The sequence below is a fragment of the Onychostruthus taczanowskii genome, unplaced genomic scaffold (genome assembly GCF_017590055.1).
Source record: "Onychostruthus taczanowskii isolate IOZ18803 unplaced genomic scaffold, ASM1759005v1 scaffold3, whole genome shotgun sequence".
NCBI classification, from domain to species: Eukaryota; Metazoa; Chordata; class Aves; order Passeriformes; family Passeridae; genus Onychostruthus; species Onychostruthus taczanowskii.
In genome coordinates this window covers 170,925-194,051 of record NW_024500349.1, presented here as the reverse complement: position 1 = coordinate 194,051, position 23,127 = coordinate 170,925, and the positions used below count along the sequence as shown (strand labels likewise).

General features: G+C 36.0%; 1 protein-coding gene across 1 annotated transcript in view; it reads left to right on the top strand.

The window, feature by feature from the left end:
- Positions 1–19,324, top strand: part of NXPH1 (neurexophilin 1) — a 137,969-nt gene extending 118,645 nt beyond the window's left edge. The window contains exon 3 of the mRNA XM_041408664.1: positions 17,377–19,324. Coding sequence (XP_041264598.1) covers positions 17,377–18,138 — 762 coding nt within the window. The 3' untranslated portion in view covers positions 18,139–19,324. The remainder of the gene's footprint in view (positions 1–17,376) is intronic.
- The last annotated feature ends 3,803 nt before the right edge of the window (positions 19,325–23,127 follow it).

The following is a 23,127-nucleotide window of genomic DNA, read 5'->3' as shown; positions in this document are numbered from 1 at the left end:
GTCTTTGCCAGAAATGTCTTCATTCTTTAGAGGAAAAAAATGTGTATTTCCATTGTAATATTTGTAGTAGTTACTTAGGCATTTCCAGTGTCAGTCTGGTATGGGGATGGGGAGACACATTCTGTTTCATTGTTCCCTCTCTCTGCCAGACATAAGAGACTTTCTCCAGGTGGCAGGGATTTGATAAATGCTGGGAAGCTGTGTAAAGAGAATGGCTAAGGAAATTGAATTCAACCCTTCTCCATGGCTTGATCCCCCCTAGAACAGGTGGCCTGGCACGCTGGCCACAAGTTCCTGTTGACTGCCTCCATCCAATACCTCAGTACCCTCGTGATGGGGATTTGTTTGTGGAAGCTGGCAAGCTGCCTTCCTGGAGGAGCTGCAGCAACAGAAAGAGGGCTGGGAATGGTTCAAAAGTCCTGAGTCTTTTCATAGCTCTTGTTGTGTTTTGCTGGTTCTTTGAAATGCTTAAGAAAGTTGGTGTGTGATTTGTTAAATGAAAGTTTGTAAATTCTTAGTCAAAGAAATAACTTCAACACAACACGCTTTCTCAGCCAGCTTTCGCTGGGGACTTACATGTGTCTCTTGCCAAGATCTTAGAGCAGAGGGAGTTTTTTAATTTTTGGTTTAAACTGCCAAAAATATTTATTTAAAAATAATTTTTTGTTACCTGTGCAGGCCTGTCTTAGTGTGATCAAGACAGCAGAAAATGGGAAGTGTTCTCAATCCTGACAAGTGTCAATTACTCATTTAATAAGTTGCCATTGACTGGGCTATTCAGTAACTGTGGAACAGATAAGAACTTCTGTTTATGATAGCATAGTTCAGGAGTAAATGCAGTAAAGTGCAGTCAATGATTCTATTTTTATACTAGAAAACCAGCATTCTCTTTTTGTCCCTTGAGGTGCAACCCAAGTGGCTGGAAGCCCATCAAACTGAGAGGTACCTTTAACATTTTCCTCTGTGAAGCCTGAACTCCGTTTTCATGGGAAATGACTCCCTCCAGTGAACAATTACAGTGATTTGTATTTACTTTGGCCGATCTACATTTTTCAATGGATAAAAATGAAGAGAGTAGGGCTCTGACTTTACAAAAAATTCAGTACAGACCTCTGTGCAAGCTGTTTCCTGAACCAGTAAGCACAGAGCTGAGCGGTGCCCCAGTTAAGGTCTACTAATAGGTGGATTTTATTATCTGCTGCACAACTTCATGTCCACACAGTTTGCTTTGAGGGACCTTATTAGTGGTTCTGTCTGAAATACTAACCAGTACAATCTCAGGGCAGTACACACTGCATTCCAGTTTTCAATGGCAATGCCCTCTAAGTATTATGGAAAAGTAAATGTAATGCAGTACAGAAATCTTCAGTCAGGTTTAAAACAGAAATGTGGTTCTAATCTTAGTTGCAGATATGACCCTCAATCCTGTTAAAAAACAATATATATTGACAAACACAAGTAAGAGGCATGAAACTGTGTGACAAACCGTAACAGTATTATGCACTGGTACTTACAGGAAAATTATTATCAGTTAAATGTGATTTTAATGTGGCAGAAAATGTGCAGGTAGAAGCTCATGTTCTTCTGGTTTTAAGCTTTGCATTAACACCTGAGTGCACGATAGATCATACTGTCTCTATGTTTCTTCTCTCTTAGTTAGCAAATGTTAGTCTGAAATGTAATTGAATGTAGATTTGAAAATAATCAGGGAGAAAATTTAGATTTGGAGATACAGAATTTAGAATAACCTAATTGCACTCAGAAGAATTATTCAAAGAAAATGTTCTCCATGTTGTAACTTGAAATTTGAGGAGGGGAAAAGCTTTTGTTCCTGTTTTATTTTTTTTTTCTGTACGATCCTTTTTTAGAATGAAATTCAATACAAAGTGAATCTCAGCTGGTTTGGAATTATATTACCATCTGGGGGAAGATTTTGAAACAAGCCAAAACTAACAGATTTTCACCAGCCCCTTAAGAATTCTAATTGCCAGGAGCTGGGCATTTCTTAGGAGCAAATTGACAGTGCAGTAGTGTAAGTCTGCAAGATTTGTCTTGGCTGCAAAGTCTTCTTGGCTGGAGAGACTTTTTTTGATTCATGTAGAATCACCTAGAGCTCAGCAGATATTTTTAATATTTTTAGTTAGACAGTTTCTTCTACTTCATCTGGAAACTCTGGCCAAAGCCACAATTAACATTGTCAAATCTGAGTGTACTCTTGATGATGTTGTTGGTTAAAGCCAGTGTTGAACAGAGAGGGTCAAGCTGCATGCCTCGGGGGCTCTGTAGTGTACTTCGGAGTCCCTCGGTAAGGATTAGCAATTAAATTACTAGTTTGAGTCCAGGAAAGGTCAAGAGTGATTAACAATCTTTGTTCCACTGGTTAGTGGGAAACAGATGTAAAATGAAGTGATGATCAAAATCCAATTCCTAGTAGATATTTTACATCATAGACACCAAACTCCTAATAATCCCTTGTTAACAATCTGATTAGAATGGACGGTAATTGAACAGGCATGGAGAATTGCCATGAAGCTTCTACTGCCATTCCCCATAACCAAAATTACTGCCATTTTTGGTCTCAAGGAAAAGCTGAAAGTTTCAGTCTCTCTGTCTGAGATTTTTGTATTCTGTTTGGTTATCTTTTACCCTGACTAATATGAAATCATATTTTGGACCTAAAATAAAGCTGAACATTATTTGAAGGGTTCTGAATGCAGAATAACCTGCATTTTAACTCTGGAAGCTTTTATTTGATAATTTTATATATATATGGCTGATCCTCAGCTGGATTATATCTGACATGGATCTGCTGAAAAATTAGTTAAGTAGTAGTCAGTGAAGCCAGAAAAAGACCTGATTCTGTATTACTCAAAGTACACAATCCTATTTAAGGTGTGCAAGTTGTTTTAGAGAAAGTATAGCAAAATTATGGATGTTATACATACAAGGCCTGCCCTGCTTTTTCTTGCCGTCAAATAGCTTAGGATGATGTGAGAGGGGCTTGGATGGTGTGTATGTTAGGGGCTTGGAATGAGTAAGGGTTTGGGGCTGGGGCTTATGCTTCAGGCATTTGCCTAAGGTTACTACCATGATATAGCAAAACTTTAAATTCCAAAGCTTTGTGTTCTTATACTCCTGTAACTCATGAGTGATAGAATGTCTTTCTTGTAAATATGATATTTTTTAGAGGAAATCTGTGTACATGCTGTTCTCCATGGAAAAGCTGTTCTGAAATTACCAGGAAATGTGTTCTATTAATTCATCCAGGAATATTGCGGGATTATACTAGATAAAAGTCCTTCCATATTTTAGCAATAAAATCCATAAGATAAATAGACAAAAAATTTTAATGGATGAATAAAAAAGCTTAAAGTATTGTGTACAAATATCAGCTAGACTTTTTTTGCTGTTCTACAGTCTCTTGTCTTAGTTATCTATAGAGCAAATTAAGAAAGAAAACACTCTAAAAAGCTAATGACTTGAAAAAGTTCTTCTGGTTTCCTATAAGTTTATAAAATTATATCATTAGCTTTATATAGTAAATTTGAAACAATGGAAAAATATTCTTGTTATTCACTAGGTAGATTATCTTCTACCCAGAGCTTGTGTTGATTGGCTGCTGAAAGATAAGGGATTCACATTTTGAAAGACATATTATAAAGTCTTCCAAATTGTGAGTCCAATTTTATTTCTTTTTTGCTGTTGTTTTATAACAACATTGCAACACAATATTCATACAAGACACGAGTATGATTATTTTCTGCTTTATTTTGGCAGAGGAATAAATCAAACATTTCTCATTAACAAGGGCAGTGTCTCCTGCTCCTGTAGAAAACTGGGACCACCTAATGGTCTACAAATGATTTTCAGTCTTATTGACACAACTCACTTCAAAGCTGACTTTGTTTCCTTGAGCTTGCATCCTTTTTAAAGTGGCATTACATATAAGTAGTTATTTGAATTGGCCTTGTCATTGGTACATACTGGATATGACATGGGAAAGAGAAGTCCAGAGATTTGTACTAGCTCTTAGCTCTGTAATTAAGTTAGGACATCACTAATATTTCTTCTTTTAGCTTTGCCTTTGTCAAATCTGTTTCAGTGAGAAATCTTTCTAGGTCAGAGATTATATGTGTTTAGCTTCTAGTACACCTTAACCCTGACCACAGGGAGGTCTGTGAGCATTGCAGTAAGAGTAATAATATATAACACTAACTGGAGGTTGTGAAAGGATGTCTATTCTGAAAATACATTTAAGAGAAACACAAGCAGGACTGTCATTTACTCCCTGAAAAATGAAACTGCTAAGCATTTATATTTAAATTAAATGTTTTTATGAGTTTATTGAATATTATTTAGCAAGTATATTATAATGAAGACATGTTATCTTCTGCCTTAGAATAAGGATATTATTGCTTTTTCATATTTATCTTTTGTATCAGCATTTGGCAGGTAACAAATGAAATTTGCTTGCTAATGTTAAATTGTTTTGTACTGCTGCTCAGCCACAAAGATACAGAAGGATAAGACAATGTAAAAAAGTTATTTGTGTTTTTGGGCCGAGAGATGAATGTAGCTGTGATCTTGATCTGTCCTTGGTGAAATGTTTATTCTATGAAAGGCAAAGCACTTAATTCCTGTCTGAATCACTCCACTTAAATCTTGTTCATGCAGGAGGCTGCACAAGTGGAAATGCAGAGAGAATTGGCTCAAATATTTCAGTGTGGTCAAGGTGTTGATGTTTAGAACTGTCTGAGATCAAAGCAGAGCAGACTCCATCAGTCAAAAAAGATGAAGGCTTCCTGAATCTTGATGTGAAAATTTGTGTTTGTCTATCCATTTTTTAGACTCCACTTCGTTTCCTAATTTGAGCAGATTTTGGACAAAGAATGCCTGATTGTCCCTGAAACCTGAATTTTTTTTATAATCTAAGAATATAAAAACAGGATCTTGAGTAAGTAATGAAGCCCAAACATGTAAGGATTCCAGCTTACTTTTCCATACTCCAGTGGTCTCTTTAAATTTAGAAAAAGCCTTCTGGCAACCAGGATTTGCAGGTCTCACTGTAGTCCAAGTCTGTTTTGATAGACTAATTGAATTATTTTTACATACCTGAGAAGTTCTTGGGATACAAGGTCAGTGTAATATGTTATGTTTTTATTCTTTATGTAGGATAAGTTATGTAATATCATCACTGCTTTATTACTCTGCAGTCATTTTGTTACTATGCAACTTAAAATATTTTTGCCATCATTTGGAGAAAGCTCATAGATGTGGTGGACTATTATAATCTGCCTATAAGACTCCATTTTCTCTAGTCACCCTGTCAAGAAGTGTAGTGAGAGACCAAGACACTGGAACTAACTTTGAGGTGAGCTGGTAAACAGAAAATGCACTGTATTTGCATTAGAATTGCTGCAGTATTTCTCTTTATGAGCTGAGTTAATACTTCTTGCTAATTGGAAAAGTCTGGACCTTTTATGAAGGCTGAAGGCTGGGAAAGTCTCTGAAGGGTTTATGAAACTGGTCCTCAAGTCTTGTTTAAAAAATAGAAGTCTTTCTGTTATTTGAAGGTGTTCAGCAAAAGATGTAAATTTACTAGACCTTGGACTGTCTTGTATTTAACTTGCTTCAGTACATCTTAATAAGGATTTAAACTGATGTATCAGAGCTACTCAGGAGAAGACTCATGGCCCTCATAGACAAGTTCACAGTGCTGCTCATTCTAGAAGCTGGCATGCTGGAGCAGTATTCATGTATTCTCTTCCTAAGTTTTTTGTTACAGTGTGAAAAACTTAGCAATGAATAACCTCCTTCAACTTATGTGTCAATGCCCAAAGGACTCTTAACTCATCTCAATTTAAATTAATGACCTTAGTGATAGTATTAGCAATTGGACCATGGCTCTCATGAGCCAGCTATTTGCATATGGAATTTGATTAATCCTGCTGGCTATCAATTTTCACTTTTAATTAGGTGTGATACTATTGCAGGAGAAAATACAAGACTACTATCAGGCAGCAACAATGTTGATTTTCTGTTGAGTATTCTGCTCTGTTTGTTTGGCTGTGGTAAATTCCCTGACAATATGTGTCTGGATCAGCTCAGAAAGGTACCATAGACCTTAAAGCAGGTCTGTGCAAGCTCAGTGATAGCACAAAGAAGCACCATATAAACTGAATATTATAGTTTATAGGATGTATAGAAATTGGTTTATGCCATCGCCTTCCAGAACTCAGTAGCTCTACTCCTCTTAATGGCATAAAAATCTTTTGTAATGCAGCGGCCAGAGTCACATAAAGACCAGCTCTGCAGGCAAGTGTGGCTAGGACTTTTACTGAGGCTGCTTGGTTTCCCTGCATCCTGACTGAGCAAGTGTACACTGATGATAGAGTCCTGCTCAGATTTGGATCAAGACTAAATTTTGCCTGGATCTTGTAAATATGTAACATGTGGCATCTCCTGATTTCCAACAGGCCAATCCATATTTCTTTGACATCTTTGCACTTTGGGAACATTGCAGCATGTTTGTGTATGTCCTCACCAGGAAAACAATGTTCAGCACTTGGCTTGCCTAGCAGAGCTGGTGCCCGCATGCTGCTTACCCCGCTGAGCATACCCCTGTAAGAATTAGCAGACCTTGACAAAACCATCAAGAAAATCTCAATAAAAATTAATTGAATACACTTGCAATGGAATAGCTGCTTAATGCTTCCCTTCTTTACCAGAACAACTTTAAAGAAATACACCTCTTTCCTCAGAAATGAATTTTCATAGCTGTTGATATCCACTGAACAAAAAAAATGAATGATCTATGCCTATTAAACAATCACAGTTAGAAAGGCAGTATGTTGCTGTATCTGGTTAAAATTCAAAGAGAGAAAAACCTTCTTCTCTGAGATCACAAAAGACTTCTGAGAAGTTAGTATGTGTATGCAGCAAGGGCATAAGGTGAAGATGAAGCATAAAAGATGCTAGCATAAAAGCTAGAAGGGATACGTCAAACTCCGAACACCGGAACAGCTTCCTCCATGTTTTTAAAATACCCTTCCTGAAGTATTCAGCAGTTTGTAATCAATGAATAACTCATGGTAAAGAACAGGGAATTCTAATGAAAGGAATTTGTATTTTTGCTATAGAATTTCTTATAATTGTGGGAGCCCCTTCCACCACCCCCCGTCCCTTCTCCTGCCCCAAGCATCTCATATAGATATAAAATTCCTTTGTGCGGCAATGTGCACTCTGCCAACATCAGTGGGAGTTAAATCTCCTCAAATGACATCTTTGTTCAAATTCAGATTTCTAGGAAGCAAGCATGAATATCTATTTGGAAAGTGACTCAGCTGTATGACTATTCTAATGCTTTGCTCTGGAAAAAATATAGCATCAGACACAGGAGCAACAAACTCTTTGGCTGGATTTAATTTTATTTAAATTTTGCATTGACTGGATGATTGGAAACATCATGTAGAAAATGAGCAATATTAATAGAGTATGTTAATAGTGCACAGTGGCCTTGTCCATTATATAGTACCAGGATATGTAATGTTATAATATTTTTCACTTTCTTCAGAAGATACGGTTACTCATATGGTAATGGATATTTTCTTCAGTGTGTTACATGAAAAGCAAACCATAGTGCAAATTTTGATTAAAATGTTGCTCTGTGGCCTTTCATATAAAATCTAATTTTATTTAATATTACTTTCTACCTGTATGCAGAAAATGGCAAGCTAATATTAATAAAAGAAGGCTTACAGGAATGTGGAACAAGAACAATAGATCCCTGTCAAAATTTATTTACCTAGCTAGACTTTCATTTCAAAGTTAGCAGCACTCTGTGATACTGGCATAATACAGGCGCCTTAAAACTCTGTTAGACATTTTTAACCCATTTTAATTTATTCCATGGTAGTTTAATCCCCTGCTGAACAGGGATGGGGTGAATTTTCAAAAGTCATAATCCACTGAAGTAAAAAATCTGTAATGACAACATAGACAGCAGGCTTCAAGAGTTTAGTTTAAATTATTTCCAAAAATGTTAAATGTAGGGCAAGAGTTAATAGGATATTTCATAGTTATATTTCAATCCTTTTCCAAATCTTTATACATTCATTTGCATCTCTACCATCAGAAATACTTGGGCTCAATTTCTGTTCTTTTAAGGCAAAAACCAGAAAGCTGTAAAATTCTAATGTGAAGATTTTCATAGAGTATTGTAACTCATTTGGTCCTTCAGTTCAGAGTTTTATATGTGATAGCATAATATCTTCTAAACTGAAAGAGAAATGACATCTTACAAACTGAACACCTTCCATTCTCTCTTAACCGGGCACAAAAATGAAATTAAGATACATAATAATACCACACTCTCTTCATCCTTCTGCTCGTCTAGGATTTTTATGATTGACTTATTGGTGGGTGAAAATTCGGCCCACAGATTGATTGGGAAAATTCACACATTTCTTATGTACTTGAAACCTACAGTTTTACACTCTTCCTTGACTATACTTTTGGAGCTGCCTAGTTCTGGAAGTAGCTGTAACTCAGACAACATCTTATTTTAAGTAACCAGGATGCTCCTCTAGTGCCAGACATAGATGTTTACAGCTTTGCTTGGCCTCAGCATCCAGGCACCAAACTTCTGCCTGAACTCCATGGGAAAAATATTGCCTCCTTCTTAGGTTTCGTTATGTCATGCTGGATCAGATTTTGGGTGGCATCAGATAAAGCTGGCAGGTGACTTGTTCAAAGCAACAGGGTGATAAAGTTCTGAGAGTCTGAAGTAGAGATGAGGTGGTAGGGTGTTTCACATGGTAGTAGATTCATACAGAAAGAGATAAGTGCTAGCAAGCGATATTTATTGAAAATGAATTAATTAATAGCCCCACCCACAACTTAAGAAGTCTTTGATCTGCAAAGGCTTGAAAATGAAAAATATTTTCTGGTACAAATAGTATATTCCTCCCGTCATTTTGCATTCCTTGATAAAATCAACATTTAGCCATTGTTGAATGCATGGTGCAGGACCAGATAGACTTCCATTTTGACTAGCTAATTCTTTCAAACTCTTAAATTAAATAAACAATGGCAATAATTTCCTTTTTTCTTTTTGTCCTCTAAAAGCTACATGTTTGGAGAGAAAACAATGAGTTTTCTTCTTTGAAAAACAGCAGTGACTGTGACTGTCTTTGCTACTGCTTTCCAGGAAAAGGGTGGAACAAACTGTAGAGCTGGCTTTTCATCACTTCCTGTTGTGGCTCTGTGATTCTGGTTCTTGGTTCAAAGGTCCCAGACTTATCCAGGCAGATAGAGGAGCCTGGATGTTTAATTCTGAGTCTGATTTCCACTCTGAAAGTCTGTGAAAGAATAAAGAAAATCTTTCTATATATCTGACTGTCACAGGGGAGAAGGCAGCACTTGCAGAATGAGGCAGAGAAAAAAAAGGAAGATATCCACTAGGACACTGCCACTAGAAGAAATGTCCCTGTAATTACAATCTAAGCCTGATTGACTTAAACTACCTATCTGTCTTAGATGACTAAATACTTCTTAAAAGCCTTCTCACTCAACAATTCTTTTAGTCACTAGTGAGCGAAACAGGATCAAGAAGACTAATTTTTCAGATTCTAAATACTTGTGAAAATATTTCATGTGATTAAATCAAATTCTAAAGATAACAGAATAATACAAATCTACACTGTTTCTTACAAGAAACCTCCAGATGGGGAATTTCCTCTATCTAAAAGGAGGAGCAATCCTAGCAAGTGTGCATGCCTTGTTCTATGAGTACCACATCACTTCATCAGCCTCAGCATGCTTACAGATGTACAGGGAGAAGTGCACTTTGGCAGGACTGGAGAATTGCAGAAGGCATTTGCAAAGAGCATTCATTGTCCTGCTTCCAGCCTACAGCCTTTGGGTTCTTTCCATAGAATTGTCTCCAGGACAAGTTATGCACCATAGGTCAGATTGCTCTTGGTTACTATTGGGTGACTAGGTGAAGAGCATATATTCAATTTGGAAAGTTCAACAATTCATGGAGGTAGAAGACACAATCCATTCTGTTTCTCTCTTGATTGGAGTAGGCCTAGAATTCGTAGTGAATGAATAGATCAGTGAATCCCACCCAAGATCATGGACTAGACTGGCAAAGAATATGGTATAATTCAGGACCTAACAGCTGGCAGGCCACCAGATTTTTTCATTGGTCTGTTACCATTCACAGGGCTTGTGGCAGTGTCACAGCTTAGCCCAAAGTCTAGGAATACAAGGGAGAGGAAAGGAAACTAATTCTTAAGGATTTTTATTTGGCCCAAACACTTAAGCTGCTTTAACATATTTGATTTTCCTGAAAATTTTTTGAGACTAGCTAGTTTTCAGATTTATTTATTAGGCAACTTAAATTGTGTAAAAAGCACTGTAAAACTGTAATTTTTTCTAGCTTTTTTTCTTTTGCAGAACAGCCATTCCAGTATCTTAATATTTTATGATAACAACTGTTAAGAATTATAATGCACCTAAACAATATTGTGTTGCTACTGTTTTATTAGTATCCTCATCTTTCTGTGGGTACAAATTTTCTAATTAGTCTTTGATTCTTAATCAGATCTCAAAGAGATATCAGCTGATACAGGCAGTGTAATTTCAATGATGTTAAATTTCACTGAATTTATATCGGTGGTTGTCAGCTGAATTTATATCAGCTTCTTGTCTTGCATAACTGCTGTTGTGTGAATGATGAAAAAAGCTCAGGTAGCTACATTTCTGCTTTAACAAGAGCCATTTGAAGAATGATAGCTCATAGATTAAAACTAGAAAAATACAGAATTTAAGGCTGAGCTGGGCACAGTTAATAGAAGTATTATGAATTTTGTGACTCCTAAGTATGTTCTATACAAAAATTGCAGTAACAGTGTATATAAGTTCATGTAAGTTCAATTACTTAACCTAATGATAGTAAAAAAAAAAGACATTCCCTCTGTTTTCTGTGTAATGACAAATTACAATTTTTTATGCTTAAGTGAATGACCCAAAATGATTACTTCAGAAAATATTATCAAAATCTTCAGATGCTCTTTTTTATATGGTAAATAATCAATTCAGTGCTCTTTTATGACCAAACCCAAATAAATATTATGAACTAGTGGAGAAAAAGGACTGAACAAATAATGGAAGGCCATATTTGCCATCATACAGGACCATGGTTGTGCTGCATCCTGATTACCACGTACCATGTACTGGTCTCCTTATTTTAAAGACAGAACTGGGAGTTGAGAAGGATAAAAAGGAAATTCAAAGGTATAGGTGTAGAATAACTTATGTACAAGGATTATTTGCATGATTCAGGAGGTTGTTAGTCAGGCTGGAAAAGAGATCAATATCTGATTACTATTATGAATGCAATAATATATAGTTGAGGCATGTACTAGTGAGCTAGATTCCTCATGCAGCTAGGAACCATCAAATTTTCCACTCTGTGGTATTTGTAGAAAAAATACCTAAAGCATAGCAAGAAAGAGAAGTAATGAGGAGCATGGGAAATTTGGATAGTGACAGAATTTTCCACATGAAGGGTTTTCTGAAGAAGGTGTCAGGAACAAGGTTCAAAACAAACCATAGGAGGAAACAGAGCAGTGGAACTCATTGCTGAAGCATCTTATGAGTGTAAAAATTTACAAAGGGTCAAAGTGAACAAATGCACAGAAGATCAGTCTGTTTAGAGTTACTGAAACAGAAAACTCATTTGGTCCTTCAGTTCACAGACTTTAATATCTGATGGCATAATATTGTAAAATTGAAAGGGAAATGATGAAACAGAAAATACATACAGAAACAATGTCTAGCAGAGGAAACTAGAATTACTGGCAGCTGGGAAGAAATTAGAGGTCTGTAACATGCTTGCCATGTTCTTGCCCTTCTCCAGCCATCTCTTATAGCTGCTATTGGAGACAAGAAGACTTTTCTAAATGAGTCTTTGGTTTGATCCTGCACAGCCACTTTTGAGTTCTCATTTGACACTGTAGATCATGGGTTACTGTCCTGTTTGTCAGACTCATCTGAGTTTGCAGATTTTTTGAATGACGAACACTCATTCTTTTCATGTTGTTCAGCAGAAACGTTTGTAAGTTAAAACCAGAGAGGCCTGTTTCTGTGAAATATCCATGTATGTGGTTTTCTGTTTTTGTCCTTCCTTTCCAAAGTGTCCATTTAAGAGGTGCAGGTCCTTCAGTGTGTTTCACTCTCTCCCATTATAATCATATCTCCATTAATTTGCATTCTCAGTTTCTTACCAAAGAAACTCTTGTTTATTACCAAATATCTGTAGAATATTGACTTTGACTTTTCTGGAAATTATTTTATCTGAATAAAATATTTCCATGCCACTGGTAACTTTGCACAATGTATAGATACCTGCAGGAAATAAAATGGATCTAAATGGAAGAGTAAACTTGGTCGTGTTTTCCCTCTACCCACTGCAAAAAGAGGATGAATATAAGGACACTGGACTCAGTGACCACTTTCTGTGTGCTGCCCTGCCTTGATGATGGTCCAGGTTATTGTAATGTCCATCAATACTCTCCTGCCTTTGTTGTGTCTGAGATATCTTACTGAGGAAAGAAAATTCTGAATTCTTTCATACAGAGCATTTGCAAACACAGTGCTCCCAAATTTTTACAGTTCTATGCCAATAAAAAGAGTCTTGGTTTTTGATTAGTTATTTACATGAAGAGAGAGGATTTTCCACCTTGAGCATTAGATTGTTTGCATTTTCATTTGCACTGAAGTAGTCATGTATTCAGAGGAATAAATGCATAATTTGTAAACCAATACTGCAATTATAGGTAATGAACTGTAGTAGAGCTAGAATAAAAGGAAAAGAGTGAGAAATCAAGATGCATTCTGTACTTTTTGAATTAATATTTTTTTAAATCTCAAATTGATCAGTCTTAAATTAATGTTAATATACCTATGGTTGATTTTACACTGAGAAGGGGACCTAAATCACCACTTGAGGCCTTCATGGTTTCCTGAAATTCCTTTTTAACTTAATTTTCTCTGCTGCAAATGTTAAGGTTTGACTTGGCAAAGCATTCATGGCTCAGTGTCTTAAAGGAGAACTCTAAAATTTCTGAGATAAATAAATTTCCCGTCCTTTAGAAAGTCCTAAAAGAGCTACATATATTAATTAAAATATGCTTAATGAGGCTAAACATTAAAAAAAATCATCACTCTCAAAACATAGGATACAAAATGAATGGAGTATTTTAATTGATTAAAAAATTAATTACAGATTAATTCCTGTGTCTTTTTAATGATGCTTTCTGATATTGTGCCAAAGGAAACCAATGCCTCCTTCTTCAAAGAAGAAGTAGAAGAAATGTAATAACAATTTGTCAGTATCTGTTGGAAAAGAGTTGCCAGACAGTAGTAAAAACTCCTGGTGCTTTTTTGGTATCAGTAGACTTTATTAGGTAGTGGAAATACATACTTTCCAGTAAAAGTACAAGACCAGAACCAAATATCAGTCTGCCATGCTTAATAGGTTCTTTTCCAATGACACTTGTAGCACTAGATAAGCACTTCTAAATTTTTTTGCTATTTACTGTTTTTCTATACAAACATTTCTGCCATCATCATCATTCAGAATCACTTCTGGCTATGCAGTTGTGGAGGAAATCCCCCTACTCAGCCCTTTTGCAACACTGATTTATTACACTGCAGTGGTGTTTTGGATTAATACTGGTGAGCAGCTAAGCACCTCACATTGTTTACTTTCCCCCTTTCCCCAGTGGGATGGGGAAGAGGAATGGAAGAATAAAAGCAAGAAAACTTGGGAGTCAAGATAAAGAAAAGTTTAATAACTGAAGGATAAATAGAAGAAGAAGAAAGAAAAGAAGCAAACAAACCAGAAGTGATGCAAAGGCAACACTCAACACACAACTACTCCAGTGGGTAGAACGATGACCAACCAGCTCCTCAACAAAAGATGGCTATCTCCTCTAAACCCCCCACTCTTTTAATTGCTAAGCATGGTGCTACATAGTATGGAATATCTCTGGTGAATTCTAGTTCTCTGCTCTGTTGTATCCATTCCCAATCCATTGTGCACCTCCCCAGTCTATTCACTTAGGAGGCTGGGAGAGAAACAGAGAAGGCCTTGGTGCTGTACACTGTTCAGCCAGAGCTAGAACATTAGTGTGTTACCAGCATTTGGGTCAAAAGCCTCAACCACAGCACCATATGAGTTGCTATGAAGTAAATGGCTTCCATCCTAGACAGAGCCATTAAAACTGGGCAAAATGTTTCAGTATTTCATCTAAGAGTGACACTTGGCTATGGAAAAGGAGGCAAAACTTGTTATAGTGAACTAATTGACAGAGTATGCAAGTTTCTGAATTATATGTAGGTATCCTCAAGGAAGAGGACAAGAAAACCACCATAGAATTTAAGCTGCTCCCTGTTTTTTATCCACTTTAAATTGGCTCTTTTTCCATGAACCCCTAAAATAGGTCTATGTTTAAGCTTAACAATACTAAGTCCAAAATCTCATGCTTTGGCATGCTCTTTCTTGTATTATTGCGACATTGTGTTTGGGAAGAAGAGAGATTGAACAAAACTGAATCAGTTCCTGTGAAAGAACTGCTGCATTTGCAGAAATTCTATTACACAACAATGCTCTGTGTTATTGGGTGTGCGAATCTCTGAGGATACTTTCTATAGCATGTAGTATACTAGCAGTATATGAAAAAGCAGTTGGATGGAAAATGTTAGCGAAGCACAATGAATTCTAGAGCTTTTTTTATTAACACTTGTGGGCTGTTTTTTTAGTGCTATCATGGACTCTTGACTAGGAAGGACAGGTTCAAGCCTTTACTCATGAATGCAACCAGTTATCCACACTGAAAATTACAAACAGAGGTCTCAGGGCTAACTACACAGCCAGAAATCTTTTAGGTATTACAAAATCGATGACAGTAACAATCAGTTGTATCTGTTAGATTGGATATAGAATGCATGTAGCCTAAATCATCCATTTCCATGAAATATGCTGGCTTTTAAAAAACCATGTATAGGATCAGTCATCAATCATTTCAGAAAATTACCACCTTTTCCTGAGTCTTCGGTTTCACATATCTGAAACAAAGGAGACGCATTTGTTAAAGGTTTTTAAACTCTTACATATTGTTACCTGGAATTGTTAGTCTAATCCTATGACATGTAAATCATTAGATGAAGAAAAGAAAACAAACGAAAAACAAACCGTAAGCAAAGAAAATGAGAGTGGTAAGCAGTCTGTATCTTACCTACAGATCACTGGTTTACTAGCTCTGCTATCTAACTGCTTAGATTCATTGTGGGTTGACAGATTCATTCTAGACAGGGACATTTTTCCGTTTAACCACGTTTCTTTTCTTATTTTGCCCTCCTTCCCCATATGCCATAGAAAAAAAATATATTCTGAGTCTCTTTCTCTCTCCCTGTGACATCTTCATTGCTGCTTCATTAACCAGAGCACCATCAGTGCATTTTATTACAGCCTCTCTCTTGGCCTACTATGTTATTGCTAAGATGCAGCTTTGGGCTGGCTATCAAAATGTTAGTCTGTGTTTTAATCCTTCTGTCCATTCAAAAGAGGGGGAAGTTGTCTCTTTGGCAAAATCCTGAATTAAATCCATATTTTATCTATTATCCTTACTGGCCCCACATGAAATGGATTGGGCAGGTATAGTGTAGGACGCGACAGATTTATTTACCTATTTATTTGTTGTAAAAGGCTGGGGGCATATCTCCTGTGTGATCAGTGCATTAAGACAATTTAGGCTGATTTTATCTATGTGCCTTCAAATGACCTTGGAAAACTACTGAAGTTAATGAAAGTGTGTTTCAATTTCAGGTTTGTTAAGAAATGAAAAGGTCATGCTGTGATAGATATCCTCCGTGACATATACCTCCAGTTGTACCAGTAGGGAGGGGACATGATTTAAATACTTTCTGGTTTCCAATGGGTTTCCTAGGTATAGAATGCACTCAATTCATTTTTAAGTGAAGAGAAAGATATAACTGCAAGCATGATAGAAGCATATAAATCAGTGCCAGAACACAGAGTATATTTGGAATCTCATATGTAGCCATGAAAAGGCAAATAAGAAACTTGATGGCCTCTTCAGAGCAGTGCAGATGTTAAAAAATTGGGCAGTGTGTGTGGTGCAAATTTTAGGGGAGATGGGACTATATATGTTGTCAGTACCTTTCCATCTACCCTGCACGAATTCCAGCCCTCCCAGGTCCACTCTGTCAGAACTCTCTGCCAGTGCTGCATGTTAGACAGCTGCACGCCTGCATCTGTTCTCTGTTTTCCACTCAATTAAAGCAAAGAGAAAAAAAATATAAATAATAGAAATTGTTCTGACAGTAAATTTAGTGAAAAACTATGTCTGAAATATATGATTCTGTAGGAACTTGGTTATTACTGCCTTAAAATTGTTGCCTTTTTTTTTTTTTTTTTTTTTTTTGGTAAATATACAAAAAGCTTTCTGTCTTACACAGATCACTATTTGGGGAGGAAATGGTGAAAAAAGAAGTTAAGTGAGAAAGGAGAAATGCTTGTCATATTAGATACAGAAAAGGCAAACTGGTAGTTGATCTATAAGGGATTATTAGAAAAGGCTGTGACTCCTCCTGCATTAAGTGATGTGGAGTACACTGCATGTACATCTGTCAACTCAAAACTCATTAAAATTTTCATTATTCTGTTATTTATATTGTAGTTGTGACTGAAGATCCCAGTCAAGAACATAGACCCATACACCAACGAGTATTCATAAAAGGAGTAGGGAAATTGTATTATTATTATTAGATTCATAATGACATGGACTCCAAGCATGGTCAGGCTGGCACCACCAAGACAGCACCCTGACAGTGGACTCCAGGGGCAGCAAAAGTAAATGAATGTGTCTCTGATGGTAGAAGACACAGCAACCTTGCAGAGTGAGCATTCAAGCAAGAACACTTCACTCTGAGATGCCATATACAGCCTGAAGGATGACAAGACTGTGTAACTCAGTTTTTGTAGTAATTCATTACACACTCATCACTTACAGACATCGAACAGACAAATAATGTGAATGTCTGTGATTAAATCTGAAGGCAAATTAAAAAAACTGGCAAAGGAGAATTGAGTAATAACTACTTGGAAAGTATTGGAAAACAGACATTTTTCTTTTGGTTTACTGAGTAGAGAAGTACAATTTAATTTCTCAAAAAATTTCTCCATGATTAAGAAATCTGGTTATTTTGGTCCCAGGTGTAAATGATGGGGTTTGTGTCATGTATGTAAATATATTTTTTCTCTCTTCTTCCCTTCTCTTTCAGGTTACCTGTGCAAATTTAACAAATGGAGGAAAAACAGAACTTCTAAAATCAGGAAGCTCCAAATCCACACTAAAGCACATATGGACAGAAAGCAGCAAAGACTTGTCCATCAGCCGACTGCTGTCACAGACTTTTCGTGGAAAGGAAAATGATACAGATTTGGACCTGCGATACGATGCCCCAGAAACTTATTCTGAGCAAGATCTCTGGGACTGGCTGAGGAACTCCACAGATCTGCAAGAGCCTCGGCCCAGAGCAAAGAGACGGCCCATCGTCAAGACTGGGAAATTTAAGAAAATGTTTGGCTGGGGAGATTTTCATTCCAACATCAAGACTGTGAAGCTAAATCTGTTAATAACAGGGAAAATCGTTGACCATGGCAATGGGACGTTTAGTGTTTACTTCAGGCATAACTCCACTGGTCAAGGGAATGTATCTGTGAGCCTAGTGCCCCCTACAAAAATAGTGGAATTTGACTTGGCACAACAGACAGTGATTGATGCCAAAGATTCCAAGTCCTTTAACTGTCGAATCGAGTACGAAAAGGTTGACAAGGCTACCAAGAATACACTCTGCAACTATGACCCTTCAAAAACCTGTTATCAGGAGCAGACCCAGAGCCACGTGTCATGGCTCTGCTCCAAGCCCTTTAAAGTAATCTGTATTTACATTTCCTTTTATAGTACAGATTATAAACTAGTACAGAAGGTGTGTCCTGATTACAACTACCACAGTGACACACCCTACTTCCCTTCAGGGTGAGGACCAACTTGTGTCTGAGACTGAAGCCTGGGGAATAAAAGAGGTCGAATAACAGGGCTGTAACCTCAAGGAGGAAGGCCACATCTATTGCCTGGAATGTGTCTACCTGCTGCTGCTGATGTCAAATGGCTGCAAATATGTTAGTGGAAAACAATCTAATGTAATTTTCGCCCAGTCAGCTCCATGTATCCATCTAGGTGTAAATCACTATGGATTTGAAATAAAACCATACACATACACAGAGGCACACACACACGTTTCAGCGCACATTATTGAGATTCCTGTTAAGAAATCTTTCATTGTCTGATATCTAAGGATTCAGCATAACCTACCATCAAGCAAAATGGATTAACTAGACAGTACAAGGTTTCTAAGGCAGACTGTTATGGAAATCTCCTTGAAAGTCCTTTGAGTACATGCCAATCAATAATCCCCACTCATGCATTCTACTGCTTGGAGCAGCTGTACTGGTAAATAATACTGTAGGAATAAATACTTGTTCAAATGGGAAAAAAGTGTGTTTAGAGTTCAGTATTCCGTATTATATGAACACAGCAAAGTGTCATGACTTTTCCCAGCACACAGTAGGCACATTCAAGGTGGTGTTGGTGGCTCTTTTCCCATGGAGCAAGCCTGTTTCTAGTAAAGATGGGCAAACATTTGGAATTTACATGTGAGCACACATTCTGGTTTAATGTTTCTCTGACTCTTTAAGCTCTGATTCTTTAAACTTGTTTGAGTTTAGGCCAGCTAAACTACTTAAAAACTGGAATTGATCTGTAAGAAACAAAATGCCTGGTGGAGAACATGTAAGTTATAAGTGGCTGTCTTATCTTTATTACAAAATATTGTAACAAATTCAATATCCTAGTCTTCATTTGTATGAATGGTTTGTATTGTACATAATTTAACCAGTGTTATTTGAGCTGCTTATTAATATTAACTTGTAATTGTCTCTCTGCTTGTTATTGTTTAAAACAATCAAGGAAATGAGGATTCCATTTTATCAATGTAGCTGTAAACTCCATTAAAAGACAGAACTATGTACAAAGCATTTATTCAGCTAAAGTATTGTTGAAAGCTATACATATACAACATTACAGTCTGTCTGTATTTAGATATTTTATTTCCAGAGGGAAAAAATGAACTGTACATAAAAATAAAAAATCTTAAAGTTGAGTTTCAATATGTACTGTGTAGATAGTAGTTTAAATAGTTCTGACAAGCGGGTAACACTCCAAGTCTAATATGATTTTCAATATTGTCTCTTCACATATGTACATATATAGACATCTATTTATGAATTTGTGTGTGTGCGTATTTGTGTGTGCATAAGTACATGTGTGTGTGAGTGTGTGCAAATACATATATATATATTGAATACATAAAACTTTCTTGAGCCCTTTTCCTAGCAAGCAGATCTTATTACTGAAAGTCTTGCTAGTTCAAGCAGAAGCCTCCACTCTGGTAAGAAATTACAGGTGCAGGGCTTTGTTTAAAATGAGTCATTATAATTTAGAAGTGGGAAAACATAGAGCCACTCTCTGTGTACAAAGGCCTGTCTTTGCCTTAATTCTAGCCTCCTGTGAGGTACTGATCTCTATGGAATGAAGAGATCCCTTTTTATGGTACTAGGGAATTTTCTTCCTGTATGAAAAAGCTCATAGCTTTTATATATATATATATATTTTGTGGATAGTGTCATACTTTATCCCCAACATCCAGAAAACCAGCAACTGTAAGAAGTCCTCACCTAAAAGAAGGCTGCCCAAAGAACTCAGTATTTCATATCATATCTTTCAGAATTGTCATTCCTGGAAATGTTTTCTTTCCCCTTCCACCCTTGCCCCCATATTCTGTGCTCTTGGGTCACAGCTTCAGATACAAACAAATATGGGTCAGCTTCCAACTATGTGCAGCATTATGAACAGCTTCTCCAAAATCCCAATAAACATCCCACTAGTGTTTCAAGAACAGAAAAGTTCAAAACAACTACCAGTCAAGGACCTCTTTTGCTGAAATGTGCAGAACTTAAATGAGAATGGAACAAAGCAAATAAATAAATAAAGTTATTGAAAGTAAATGTTTTCCCACTGATGTACCATTAGGAGACTTTCATATTATTATTGCTTTGGCTTTTTTGAATAGATATGCTTGTGGGAATTTCCTCGTTATGTATGACATTTCCCAGGACAAAATTATGACCCCAGACCATGTCTAGATTTGGAAACAGAAATTTTCCAAACCATGTAGTCCATATTCTGATCTCATTCAGGAATACCTTGACACATATTTTTTTTTTTCTTTTAACATGGATCATGATTAAACTGGTAGTGTTTATCCCTTGTGCTCTATGAAAAGTAATTTTTATGAATCTAAACCATAAATTAATTTGTGCTGTTGCCAATAGTTAGATCTTGGGTCTATTAAATCAGTGGGAATTTTGATATTGATTTCAATATAAATTTCCATTTAATAGTATGTAGAACTCCAGTGTTAAATATGATTAATAATCTTAGCAATCTGTATTACAATTGAGCATTATATGGTTCATTTGTATTCCTGGAAAATGGATGTGAAATACTATTGCTGGTACAGTTTTATTATTTTCTATATTTTTTAAAACTTCTCATAAATATATGAAACATATACATTCTATTAATATATAAATATTTGTCCACTTTTCAGGTAGCACCCATACAAAAAGAAACTATTCATAATGCAATGTTTGATCTTATTAATTGTGGTTGTTGGTATTTTATCTGCCTCTGTCACAGTCAATCATACTATTAATTAGTCTTAAGCCTTTGAAGATTTTGCTGTTCTTCATAAGCATTGTTGAGTTTGAACTTGAAAGAGTTCTTTTGGTGACTGATTTGTGAAACAGTGATCTAATACCAGAATAGATAATGTATTACTTAGGTGCTAGTTCATTGCATTTCATTCAATCTATTTGGGAAATATTTTGCATTTACTAACTTTGTTAAAGAATGTTTTTGGTTTTGTCATTTGGAAAAGGATTTTAATGAATATGAATGTGTTAAGTCAGTTAAAAAATGTATGTATGAGTGTCTGGGTCTTGCACATAAACAATGCCTTAATGGAGTGCTAGGCCAGGTAAATGTTGCCACACTATAACTCACTAATTCTAGGAGTAATAAAGATGTATATCTCTAAAGGTATATTTTTAGGATTAAAGAAGATTAAGTTACTTATTTTTAAGAAGTGAAGAGACTGTTTCTGTTCACCTTTTTTTTTTTTTTTAATTTTAAATCATGCTTTGGCTCTTATTTTCACTTCATAGAGAATCACAGATAGAGATAATTTAATAGAACAAATTATTTCTGGTAGAAAAATACATGGATCATGCACTTGAGCAAGTATCAGTATATTAAAATTGCCTTGCATGGGTCAGTGATATTATTTATGTGTCAGTTCCTGTGCTTTTGAAAAAAGGAGTCCAAGATCTAGGAAATGAGTGGTTTGCAAAAAAACCTGCAAAAATCACTGATCAAAGTTCTAAACAGTGGTGGTGACCTGTAAGGCTTTCACTTGTCAATTTTATTGAAATATTTCAGCCTGGGGCAGAAAATATACTATCTTCTCTACTTATGAAATCACTTGTAAAATTTTATCCCTTTCTCCCTTCTTCCTCTTACACTGATAGTAAGCAAACTAATAAATTCCTCTGTACACAGACATTGTTTTTCAAAGTTTGCCCTACTTAAAAAGTAATGATGTCAGAAAACATTGAAAATTATTGTTGTAACTTACAGCAAACTTAGAAATATTCAAACTCCATTTATAGGAGAGCAGAATGAAAGTTTGGTAGTGTTCATCAGAACATGTTAGCACAGAAATCTAAGCAATACTATTCAAGTCATTTGGTCAGAAGGCAGTTTTACTATGATTAAATGACATCCTCACGAGTTCTGAACGCTGTGTTGTAAATTGCAATTCTAGTAGAATATCATAAACTACTCTGAAAATTATGTGTTAGAGAATTGTGGAAGAAAATGGATTAAAAAATATCTGCTAAGCTTACAGAAAAACCAGCCTAAAGCGTGGACAACTGATCTGAAATATTATTCTTCAACAGAAGACAATGAACCTCAGTCTTGGCATCTTATGGGTCCTTCTATTGTCCTTCCACAGCAGAGGTAGTAAAATTGAATCTGACTGCATCTAGTACAGGAAGAACAGCTTTTCTCTAGTGATTTTTTGTATTTAACTGCATGTCTTAGGACTGCCAGAGACCTCAAATGGCTGCATCAAGGATCTGTTGTGCTAGGAGCTGCATAATATACAATGCATATGATACCTATTTGGGAATGGTTTGGATGCCAAGAACTCCTCATTTCCAAGACAGTGTACTGCAGAGTTCTTGTGAACCATGTACTTATAAATTTGAAGCATACTCTTTTGTTAAATATACACAGTTCCCAAAAAATACGTATTTTTAAAATCTCATACATACATACCTCAATGAAATACAAGCACTTTTAGCTCCTCTGATTAGTTACAGTTGCCTCTTTAATTTATGAATATGAATACTATTTCCAAAAAGATTTTGACATTGGAAGAACAGAGTATTTTATAATAAAATAATCTTTCAAATTTTTTTTATGGTGGATATCTTACTAAAATTATGATAAAATTGGCAGATTAAATATTTTTTTATTAATTTGACAAAATAAATATTTATGGATATGGTTAACACCTTTTGCTGCTTGCAAGAGGAACACTCATTAAAAATAAACTGTCATATGTAAATATACAATAAATGTTGGGTCTGTGGGAATGTTGTATTTGCTTGAATAGTATACACCTGATAATATGATCTAATACTTGTAGCATTTCTCCAAAAACATTGATCCATCTTATAGTTAAAAATTACATTTTCTCATTGTTTCCTGTATTCTGTGCTAATTAGTTAATGCTCCCAAACTAGCAAGCACATTACTTTGTTTTGTACAGGAGTATTTTCTC